Source organism: Leptosomus discolor, chromosome 5 (assembly GCF_034619465.1).
Source record: "Leptosomus discolor isolate bLepDis1 chromosome 5, bLepDis1.hap2, whole genome shotgun sequence".
Taxonomy (NCBI): Eukaryota; Metazoa; Chordata; class Aves; order Leptosomiformes; family Leptosomidae; genus Leptosomus; species Leptosomus discolor.
In genome coordinates, this window is record NC_141395.1 from 30,784,711 (window position 1) to 30,797,040 (window position 12,330).

At 37.5% G+C, this 12,330-nt stretch overlaps 1 protein-coding gene across 2 annotated transcripts in view; it reads left to right on the top strand.

Moving 5' to 3' along the window:
- Nucleotides 1-11,085, top strand: part of HYCC2 (hyccin PI4KA lipid kinase complex subunit 2) — a 30,786-nt gene extending 19,701 nt beyond the window's left edge. The window contains exons 11-12 of one of the 2 annotated variants that reach the window (XM_086465014.1): nt 539-706; nt 5,573-11,085. In XM_086465014.1, coding sequence (XP_086321140.1) covers nt 539-706; nt 5,573-6,177 — 773 coding nt within the window. In that variant the 3' untranslated portion in view covers nt 6,178-11,085. The remainder of the gene's footprint in view (nt 1-538; nt 707-5,572) is intronic. The other variant, XM_009947925.2, reaches the window with a different exon arrangement.
- Nucleotides 11,086-12,330: the final 1,245 nt, after the last annotated feature.

Below are 12,330 nucleotides of genomic sequence, written 5' to 3' on the forward strand. Positions count from 1 at the left end.
TTAAAAAAAAGCTGCATAAATGGCTGAAGGTAAAAAGTAGAATAACCTAAAAATAAACTGGGGGTAAAAGAGTCTGAAAACAAGGACTATGTATATTCCTGTGGTACTATTTTTTTGTTTTGTTTTGTTTTGTGGGGGGTTTTGGTTTTTTTGGTTTGGTTTGGGGGTTTTTTTGTTGTTGTGGTGGTGGTCAGGGTTGTTTTTTTGGGTTTTTTTTTTGTCGTGTCCAAAAGGATTTGATGACCCCCAGTCTTCAGCTGAATCAGAATGTCCAGGACAACAAGTAGCTGTCCTCTGTTTTCAGGACTATGGGTTATGTTTGTCTTCACTGTAGTTGCCATTATATTCATTTGCTAGTCTCTGGTCTACAGTATAGCACATCTGTCCCTTCCTGTGGATGTTCTCACAACTTGTAACTAAGCATGGGTAGTGTTTTGTGTTTGTTCCATGTCCACATAAATCTTCTATTTTCCCTGCCTGGGTTGAAATGCCAGGAAAGGAATAGAAAAGCACTAAAATGTTATATGTTGAATCCCAGATGGCTTTGACTTCTCAAACGAGGCTGACTCAAGCATACCTGGCTCACCGATCCAACACGGCTCCACAGACCTAGGGATCAAACGTGAGCAAGAGGGGGAGGTGCTGATGCGCAGGACCCCTGAGCATGGCTTCCCGGAGCCCACCTTGGCAGCAGCCACAACAGAGGGTAGGACAGAGATGAGGAGGCAGAAGTCAGTGAGGCAGTTGCTGGAGGAGGATCCTGGCTCCCTATCCCCAAGCAGAACTTCTTTCCATTCTAGTGTGTGTTTCCGCTATCCCAGGGTGTATTAGCTTCTCTTTGCAATACACGCATCCCCTATATACCTAACATCAGGTCAGGTACTACCTTTTGTTATCATGTGGGCTGGCCTGGGGCTTGCATCTGTGTGGTGAAAGACTGCTTGGCATGGCAAAAAAAAACCCCAACAAAACAACCAAAACCAGGGGTAGTAGCCAAGAGCTTTGGGATTGCTTGGAAACTTTCTATTACTGAGCATGTTTAATTAATATTCAGAAGGAAAAAAATGCACCAGATGAACATGAATCTAGTCATGAAAAGTAGACATTGTAGAGTGTAAATGGATTGGGCTACAACTTAGTTACAGTAGTGTCTTGTTAGTCTGTAGATTTAAATTTCCAAGAACAAAGTTTCCCCTGTTAAAAGTCAAGCCTGTGTAAGATTGGTATACAGCTGCTGATGTTTTCATTTGCCAGTCATCCTTTAATTCAAAATTAATACATGTACAACTAGTTTACATGAATGAGCTGACTGCTCTAAAGACAAGTACCAAAAAAGTGCTTGTGTTTTCAAGAAGAAACCAGGTTGTAATGGTTTTGAAAAACTTTAGAATCAATTATTGCTTTCTTTCTTGGTCATGCTGTCCACACAAATGCTGTAGGACTTCTGTCTGCTCTGCAGCCGTGAATAGCAGATAAAGTAGCTGGTAGAAATTTATTTTGCTTAAGCTCATGTATTAATTTTCTCATCTTTACTCCATACAAGATGGGGTTTTGAGTACTGAATTTGAATCATGATTTCTTCTCAGCAGTGAGAATTAATTTCTTGTAAACTTAGCTAAACATATTTTCAAGTGGTCTCCTATCTTAAGTCTTCTTTTCTGTCCAAACATTCCTTTGGTATTTCCAGCCTCTATAAGTATAACAGTTGATCATAAATTACATTTATTTGCACATTTGGATATGAGCTACATAGGTTTCAGATTTGTTCTTCTGGAAACAATAATCTGGAGACTTTGGAGACTTAATGTAGTGTTTAATCACAGAATCCTTACCCTTAATCAGAGTTGCTATCAAGCAATAATTAAGACATCATGCTTCTGTAGAAGACAGTTGCATAAAAATGTTTAGTGTGGGTTTGTAATCTACTCCTTGGTGCATAGTGAATTTGAGCATGCTCAGTAAGTGAGTCCTGTCTTCTCCTAAATTCACTTTTCAGTTGGTCTTACTCCGTTTTATTAAACTTTGCATGTGCATGACCTGAAGGATATGGAGAAGTCCTCAGCTGCAGAGAACCTTCTGGGAAAGACAGGAAGTGGGAAAGAAGTTGATAAAGATGTGGCCTTCTGGTCTTCATTTGTTTTAAGACATCTGTATAATTAGGCATGTTCTTGGATCAGGCGTCATTCCACATGCTTTACTTTAGTAGAAGTGGGTTGAATGCCCTTTAGTTTTATAATATTAGCAATGTATAATTACGTGCTGGGCGAACTGAATTCTGCCAGTTGATAGCATCTGGGAGAAGGCCAAGTTTGGCTTCATTATTAGTATAGAATTGTGTGTAAATATATAGTGGTCTATTATTTTACTGATGCTGATTTCACAGAAAGTTTCAGCTAGCAAATTCCCTCTCATAAATACCATTTTAATATCAAACAATATAATGAGAGACTGATAATTTCTAATGACTTTTCAACCTTCAAGTATAGGAAGGATAAACAGAATAAAAGTCACTTTAAAAAGCTGCATAAAACTCCTTCTTCAGATCACACTTTGACCCACTAAGTAGAAAAAGGCAGAAGATTTCAAGAATGATTCATTAATGCCTTACAAGGTATTCCACTTCTGAGTGTAGCAGGTGTGGTTATGTGCACTATTTTGGGTCAGTGGAGAATGCTGTATCTACATTTACAGGACTAATTATGTACAGGCATAAATAAATTCTTTGGGGACAGACTTATTCTGATGAGGATCAGTGAGAGTCCTGAATATACACTGAAGTGGAATTGATATGATTTCTGTCAGGTTACACTGTCTCTTTCTCTTCTGGCCTTGCAGTAGAAGAGTGCTTGATGGGAGGAGTTTTTTAGTTCTTTTATGTTTTAATTGTCTTACTGGTCTATTGAGGGGGAAAAACCCCACAACTTTACAACTTCATTCAGTTTTTTCCCTCAGAGTATGTAAGGACTGAAAACATTTTTGTTTCTGAGGGCAGTGTTTAGAGGAAAAATAACAGGTATTAGGAAAAGAATATGGGTTTGCTGAATTACTTCAATCCCACTGAGTACTTCTGTAGATACATAGATCTGACTAGACAGAAATTCTCTTGCATGTTGTCTTCTCTATCTTCTTCATTTTTGAGCACTGCTGAGCTGCTTGGGCCTCTGTATAGTTGCAGCATCCAAAAGCTTGCAACAACCCCTCTCAGTCTTTGTCTTTAAATTCTGTGGATAAGATGCTGCTTTTTCAGTGTGATTCTTCTGCTTCACTGTCCTTGAATAGGAATGTCTGTTTTAGCATCCTGTTACTCAGCAATGTTTTAACATAAACTGTGAAGACAGCTAAGGTTCTTGTAATAATAAAAAGCTTAGCAGTATTGTGTGGAGATACCTTCTTGCAAGTTACACATCTTTCATTTGAATAAGAAGGGCTCGAGAGGGGACTTCAACTGCTGCTATTGCTGCTTGTAACCAAACACGCTTTCATCCAGCTTTGCATGATTATATAAAGAAACATAAATGTTGGTTTATTGAAAAAGTGCTCTTGCTTTCAGTATGTTCCAGTTACATCATATTTTTTATAAGCATCTTTGGTTGTGTGGGAAGGTTGGTGGTGGGGAATGGAAATGTGGTGGATTGTGAATAAGATATATCACTGTCTAATGTAAGAAAATACACTTACGTCTCAATGAGAAGATGAAGGCCTACTTTGACCAAACGGATGAGCAGGAAGGGGGAAAGTGTATGTATTTTAAATATGATTACAGAAAGTTAAAGCAAGTAATGCACGCTTCATTGTAATACTAGCCCTTGAAACCTAAGAAGCTTCTTTTTCTAAGGCTAAAGGCTTTACCAAGGAAGGAAGACTGCAGTAGCGTGAACTATAGTACCTTTCTGCTTCTGGAAGGCTAATAAGTCAAATAGAACTATATAAAACAAATAAATAATCTCATATTGCATTGTTCTGAAAGAGGCCTAAGAATGGTCCGATTTGGAGATGGCTAAACATCTTTTGTAAGCTGATACACAGTAACAGTAATTCCAAGGCAAAGTTTCCTGAAAAGAAGTAGTAAGTTTAAAATGGAGTAATAAAAGCTCCCTGTAGTTTTCTTTTTGCTTTACACTTCATAAATGTGAAGTTGGATCAGGCTGTTTTCCCGCTACACAGAGGCGGCAACAACACTGAAAGCTTTGTGTCTGTTCTGCTTGCCATAATGTAAAATGTTCCTAAGTGCTCTGCTAACAATCAGCATGAAAGGATAAGCTTCCACTCAGATGTTAGAATCTCTTAGATCCTTGCCACTACTTTTTTCCCCATTCCACAAAAGAGATTTAGGTTGGTGGCAAGCTGGGTTGAACAAACTGCCACTAGAGCAATACAGTGGCTTTAGCTGGGACAGATCCATAGGCTTTGCAGATTTCTCATAAATAATCAGGCTCTACAGCTTTCATAAAGTCAAAATTCTTACAGCCCGAGTATCTTGGGTTTTGCTAACATTGTTAAACTTTATGACCTTTTCTCATTGAAATGAGATATATGGAGCAAAAACTCAAGCTCTGTTTTCAGTTTTGAAATTTGCATGCTGTTCAGTTTTCTACCGAAACAGTAACTCTTCTTTGGAGCTTAGAAAAAGGACTGGAGTAAGATTTTTTTTTTTTTTTTTTTTAAATAATCTTTGTGTGCAGCCCTGATCATATTAATCATATTATAGGCCTGAAAACAAGGATTTAAGAAAGACGTTTGCCAGGTCTTTTTTTCTCTTTGAGATTCCAGTCAAAAGCACAGTGCCTCTTCTACATGAGTTATTTCAGAGGTTAAATTTCTCTTAATACAAGAGTTGGGTTTTTTTTTTTTCTCCGAAAAAGCTAGATGCTGAGATAAAAGCAAATACGGTGGAAGCACCTAGATAGGATTGCTGGAAATGAAGAGAGGATTGAACTCTGGAGGAGAGAGAACTAGGAATTAGGTTAGTCTCCAACAGAAGGTATAGTAACATTGTTTGAAGTGCCAGCTACACACAACAGAAGCCTTCTACCTTTGTTGGAGCATTGTGATTGTTGGCCTAGGAAGTAGCCTGATTCTGAAGCTTACCAAGCACTCGCCAGAACTCACCCTGACTGGAAGAGATCCTGAACATGCTTACATCTTGCCTCAAAATAGGATAAAAATAGTCTGAAAGGCTCTTTAAAATTATTGTTATTCTTAACCACATGTAGGAGGAGAATAGGCACCAGTACATGCAGATAGAACTAAAATAAATTAATCGAATGGGGCCTAATTCTTCTTATTTATAGACAAAGTTCAGGAGATATTCTGACTGATAAAAGTGATGTAGAGGAAATGCAAATCAAGCTCAGGGAGTATTTATTGTTAAATTCAGTTATGCTGCTAAATATGACAGGAAGATTATTGGCTGAGAATCAGAAATTTTTAAGCAAGTGGAAACCAGGTGGATTAGCAAATGAGGTTTGTTTTGACATTCTGTGCGTGTCTTTGTTTTCACGTAACTTGAATGCTTACTGTGTGTTCTGATTGGTTTGGGGTTTTTTTTTTGTTGTTTCTTTTTTCTTACTAGATGCTGAAGGTGTAAATGGAAGAGAGGAATCTGTGAACCTTAATGATGCTGATGAAGGATTTTCATCAGGAGCTTCCCTCAGCAGCCAGCCAGTTGGGACCAAACCTCTGTCATCTGTATCCCAGAAGGGCAGTTTAAGGAAAACAGCAAGTGGGCGTTGTGCTAAGGATAAAGAAACCTCTTCTGCAGCAAAAGCCAACGAGAGCCCTCGAGATTCGGTAGCTCGGAAGCAGTACATGCACCAATCCACTGACCTTGGTGCAGATATAATTGAGATGACACCTACTAAGAAACACCTCAGCCTGCCTGCTGGGCAGGTGGTGCCAAAAGCCAACAGTTTGAGCCTGATCAGGACCGCCAGTGCTTCCTCCAGTAAATCATTTGACTATGTGAATGGCAGTCAAGCAGGCTCCAGTGTTGGAGCTGGTACAGAGGGTGTTACCAATCTAGCAGCTGGCAACACCAATCGATTTTCAACTATCAGCCTACAGGAGGAGCGACTAGGCCAAGCTGGGGAAGGTAAAGATCTCCTTCCCCCAGGAGCTCCCCTAACCAAGCAGTCTCGATCTCCAAGTTTCAATATGCAACTGATATCCCAGGTGTAACTTTGACTCCCTTCCTTAGGACTCCTCCTCCCTCTCAATCCCTAGGCAAGCTCATCCTTAGGTAAAACATGAAACATCGTCCTGCAGTGTGAAACTACTGACTGTTGTGATCTTGTTTGATTTGGTTTAGCTATCATACTGTATTACTGAAACAGCAATAATTCTTCCCTCACCTTCATTCCCCCCAACCTTGTAAACATGGTTGTGAAGCAGTATGTAATGTACTGTATGCCTTTTTCCATGCCTTCCTTTCTCCTTGGGTGATGTGCAATCCATCGTAGGCTGATCAGTCCCATTTCAACACTGTGAGACTGGAGACACCGGAGGAAATGGTGAATGTGATCCCTATGAAATGATGCTTTGGCTTTGTTAAGAAATGGAAACGGGTTTGTTTTCTCGGTCTACAGTACTGCAAAGACTACTGGATCATGACTTTTCTTTCTCAGAACCAGGAGTGCCTCAGAGATTCTAGTGTGACTTCGGACCTCTCTGAGTCTGTGCAATCAATTCTGGGGAGGGGATTGTCATTGCTGCTCCTGGCTGCCTACAGCACTTTTTTCATTAAAATGAGGGTGGATTTTTCTTGCCTGCCCCCAGTCTCATCCCAGAAGCTTTTGATGTTCAGCAACTGAGACATGCATATTAACAAGTTGTTTTCCCTCAGAGAGAGGTTTCTAAGTAGATAATGTGGGTTACAATGCACTTCTAATGGCGTTGTAGCCATATGTAATGTTACATGTCTTCCCCTCCAGGACACAGGGTCATTCTGCATATAGACTAAAATTTAGACAACACCATTTGGTTTCTAAGTGGGAGGGAAACACTACTTTCCCAGGAACTGGTGGCTAGCTCTGCTCCATTTTTGTTGTGGTTCTTGTGAGGTGCTGATCACTGAATTGAAAGGTATATTCGGGTAAAGAGTATTTCTCAGGCTGCTTTCTATGGTATCTTGGCTGTTGGACACCCCCACCCCTCTCAGCTGCTTTCTCACTGTCCCTGGATTCAGTCATGGAGTCATCTGGAGAGTCCTACAGTCCAGACAGACCATACTTTTAAGGGGCTGTCTCAGGGTTAGAGACAATATAGTTTGATAGAAACACTGAAGCTTCAATGTGAAATGCTTTTCTAGAAACACCAGTTGTGCAAAGGGGTACTGACAGACCTTTTTTCCCAGAAGAATCACGCTTCATTGACTTGGTATATATAATCTGTTGAGTTTTTTTAACTCTTATTTTAGTGGATTGGCCCTACTTTAGAAAATTCAGAACTCATGCCGTTGAGCCAAGCCTTGAATGTATATGACTGGTGTATGGGCACTGGCTGGTACTTATGCTAGAGAACACTGCTTAGAAGCACATTTCTGGTTACACAGGAGAATGATTGTCATTCTCTCTCCATCTCTCTCTATCTCTTTTTGGATTGCTAGAGAGAAGAGGGGAAAGTTCATCCTCTATGCTTGAGGCATTTTTGATATCCTGGAAGTTTACAAATTGTAAACCCACAGGAAGGAGTTACGATCTTTATGTGGGCACTTTGGTTTCACTGTCACTGTGAAGGGTAAACATAAGCAGTTATAAACAGCAAGCTATCTTTGAATGATAGTCTTTAAGAAATTCAGGACAGTGACATGGTGTTGCATTGCTGGTAGTTGGTTTTGGGTTTGGGTGGTTTGTTTTGGTTTTTTTTTTGCTTTTGAATCTATTTCAAATAGAATTTTTTTTTTCAAATTTACATTAAAATTCATTTAAATATTTGAAGGGTTTTTTTGTGGTTTGATGAGTCACTTTGGTAGTCTAGTCTTCACATCTTACATACATAAAGTGAACTAAACAGCATCTGGACTAATGCAGAAATTCAGTTAGAGAGTAAATGGAATAATCAGAAAGAAAACCTTAGAGTTTGTAAATTGAAGTTAATCTTTAAGGTCCACCAGTCACACAGAGATGGAACTAAAGCAAAGTCGAGATTAAGCTATGAGGCATTTTCTGTAAAAATGTCAGAAGTTGTATGTGTATGGTTACACTCTTATAAAGTTTTGCTGGAGGACACAATTGGTAAGTTGTGGCTGAAAGTACAAAGTTTATATTTTGTAGAGACCATCACAAAGGAAATCCTATTAAAAAGTCATTACTATAAATTGAAAAGGACCAAATAGTTTGCTTAAGTCTTTGGGAAAGAAAAGGTCAGAAGTATCAGCCAATTTTTAAGAATTACTTTATTTTAGTATTTTAAAAAGTAGAGTTATTCATTAGCAAGGCTCTCTACTTTCTACCTTTGCCATTATAAGCATTCCATCAGAAGTTTTAGGACACTTAAATTGACATCAAGCCCCCTTCCCTTTTTGTTTTGTTTTGGGTTTTTAAATAGTTTATGTGTAGGATCCCACACTATTAAACTATTTCATAAAAGTGAGACAGCTCAGTTGTTTTAGATAGGGAAGTCAAATGTACGTGCATAAATTTGAATTGGTTGAAACTTTAGTCAAACTGCCTTTTAAGGTATTTTTACAGTTCTTTTGTGCCTTTTGTTATTGTTTCATCCATTGTATTTTGGTTTGTTCTTCTGTATATATACCTACCCCATATAAGGCTTTTTAAAGAGTTCAAATTTATCCCTGTTAAAAAAAAAATAATCTTTTGCTATGTGCTGATGTGGTACATCTGTAATGTCTCAAAATTAACCTTTTAGTGCAATGTTTCAGTTGTGGGAGCTTGTTTGTCGTTTTTCAGACAAGTACTGTTCAACATCTGTCTTACAAAATGAGTTGTCACTAAGATCTACGAACCAGCTGTAATAACAGGCTTTGCCAGTGCTGTGTATCATGTTTATCATGAATGCTTCTAGATGTGTCTCAAACTACGCCAAGGTGCGTTAAGATCGTTTACAGAGCAAACTTAACTACTTCAAAGTACTGTGGCAGAAATAAAATTAGAAGTGTCTGGGATATGGTTGAGGGAATAATCTGCTGGCTTTCTGATTAAGTACTGCTAAGTACTAAATGAAAGTACGCAACATAAATTTTCTGACACCTGTGACAAATACTTAGACTTAAATCTCTTTATCCTGAATTCACTCTGATGTGTCTTGTTTTAGAACATTTGGTACTTGACATCAAGCACTAGATAGAGATTTCTGCAGTTTTTCAGTGCAGCTGCAGCATTATAAAAGAAGGTCAAAAAAGCAGAACGCTATTTTTTTTTTTTCCCTGTGTATGTGCACATAAATGTAATTCTGGGGTGAGGAAGTGTGGGTACTATATTTTGATATATCTGTACATTTAAGTAGGGATAAATGAATTATTCCTTGATACAATTTTTACCACATCATAATATGCTGCCATTTTACAACTCATTTTTGTTGGGCTTTATAATTTTAAGAAAATAAAAAATGTTGGGATTGTGAACTCCAGCTTGATTATCTTTTTTTTAGGCATTTATTGTGAGCAGCTTTTTGGTTGAATGAGCCATTTTTTCATTCTGCAGGCAGCAAATTGATGAAGTAAAAATACCTGTTAAAATGAATGCTGCAAGATGACAGTTTAAGTTGCTGTGTTATCCTTTTAATTTTCATTTGGAGACTTTGTAGTTCACTGTCCATTCTAAATGCAGATTTCTTTGAACACCCTTTCTGATGTGAATTTGGAAAAGTTTTTTTAACAGCGTATTTCATCCTGTAATGTTGAACATAATGTTGCAGCCAGTAAGCATTAGATCTAGTATTTGTAGTTTGCAAGCATGTCGGTCTTAAATACAACATTTCCAACGTACTCCTGCTAGCTTTAACATAATTTAAGTGATATGTTTTAAAATCAAAATAGTGAGAAAAAATTGTTTTCTGACAAAGTATTTATTTGCACTACTTATGAATACTGGAGTTTACTGGGACAGGGTTTTTTCTCACCATGTGAGGTTTACTTGTGTGTGGGTAGGTACATACGTTTGTCACGTGTTGACAATCAATTGCCTCAACTGTGTGTATACTGTATGTAAATACGAACATATTTTTCAAGATTAAGGGGGAAACCTGCATCTTAATGGTGGTAAAGCTACTCTGTAGTAAGGTGACCCCAACTCTAACCCTTTCTTGTCTCCAGATACTATGTGATTTGTTTTACTTCTTTAATGAAGATTACTAGTGTTCTTGGAAAATTTTAGCTCCAGGGAAGTTTTCCTCAATATTTAATGTATAACGTGTTCAGAGAATTATATTTTGAAAAATTAATTTTGGAGTAGATGATTCTATGCTATGGCTATATTTTAACCTAAGAGTTTAAACTTGTCCTATTTTATCATGAATCAATGGCTATCTCTTTCAAGTGTTCAGCATTTTAACTTTGGTCACAAACCAGACATTTTTGTTTGTCTTGGCTTACAGATTTAAATTAAGTTGAAGACTAAGTGAGAACCAAGAATAGCTTTTTGAGTAAGGTCATAAAAATCAAGCAGTACAGACTAGGTACTGTACTCAATCCTGGAGGAGGTGTGGAAAATAAAATGGAACATGTTTAAATGAAATGTATGCACTGCACGCAAAACAAAAAGATGTTTCTGATGTTAGTAAATCTGATAATCTCATCCTCGAATTCTGCAATTCTGTCATTGCCAAAGATATTGCTACCTTGGCATGTTTAATATAGCATTAAACTATCAGTAGGTTTCATTTGTAACAACCATTTATATCATAGGAATAGTTTGTATCAGAAGAGTAAACATGCCCCTTTTTTAAAAAAATTTATTTACATTTCTTGTTTAGGATAATTGCAGGACTAAAGTTGCAAAATACCACTCCTTTCCAAGCATGGTATGCAGAGAAGCCAGATCCTCTGTACTTGCATTGTATTCTTGGTTTATATCAGGTTGTTAAATATTTTATATTTTCTTCAGTATTTAAATATTGTTTCTGTCTACATATGGGCCTTAATCTCTCTTGATTATTTTTTAGTTTGTTTTCCCACTGGCACTCAGATAAAGTTTGCTGTGGAAAGCTTTTCTGTAGGTGATTCAGGGTAATAGAACATGACATGGGTGTTGTGTTAGTGAATAGATGTATCAGTCAAAATTTACATGTCATGACCAGCTGAAAAGCCAAAATACTCACCTGTATCTTACATAGTGGTAGAAGACAATGGAGAGCTGAAAGCTACTTGGTTTGTCAGTAGCTGCTGAAAACAAGCAGTAAGTAGATTTTGCAAGACTGATATGTATGAAGATTTCCACATAGTCATTATGAACTTTTATTTAAAATAAAACAAATCCTGGAACAAAAATGCAAAACAACAGCTAGCCGTTTCAGATAAACTTGCCTAGTAAGTTTGGCAAGTGTAAAGGCCTGTGACATTGAAAGTTCAGAAGCAAGCTGTAGAACTCTATAGGTACCTTACAGCTTCCAGAAATGGATTTAGTAAAAATCTGTCCTATGTTATTTGTCTGTATTTGAGATTTAATGAAAAAAAATTACAATTTTTGCTTCCATTCTTTTATTTTTCTCTAGGCTACTCCCTTCCCCTGATTTTTTTTTCTTTTTTTCCTGTGTTCATCAGATTTTACCAAAGGTAGTATCTGAGGGACCAAATTAATTTAAAATGGGTCCATAAATTATCCTTGCTATCATAAAGGATCACTAAGCTATTCCTGTGAGGAGCTGTTGATGGGAACAGATGTATAGTAAAACTTTGTGTCTGTACAGTACAACCTTGCCCTACATTTTAGCTTGAGCATCATGACCAAAGTGGTGAAATCAAGTTTTATTAATCAATTACTTGTTTGTGAGCTCCCAGTATTTTACAGTCAGTGAGTCATAAGCAATTTAGAGTGGAATATCTTTGCATTATGATAGAACTCTTTAAAGCAATTTAAGTTTTGACTCTTGAAAAGATGTTTAATCACTCATTAAAATGTGGTATAGCATTCACACAGGTTTTTGGTTTTAGAGAGTAAAATGATCAGGGCAGATTTACGTTTAGGAGTATCTGCTGGTAAAGTGACTCTATGGTGCTTTGTCATAGAAACTTCCGTACAAATCGGTAGTGGATCCTCTGTGTTTTAAGTCCTCATCCTCCCCAGAACTGATCACAAAACAGAAAAAATAGTGTGAACGAAGAAACCTTTTACCTTTTGTTCCAAAATAAGGATTACTTGGCAGTGACAAACACTG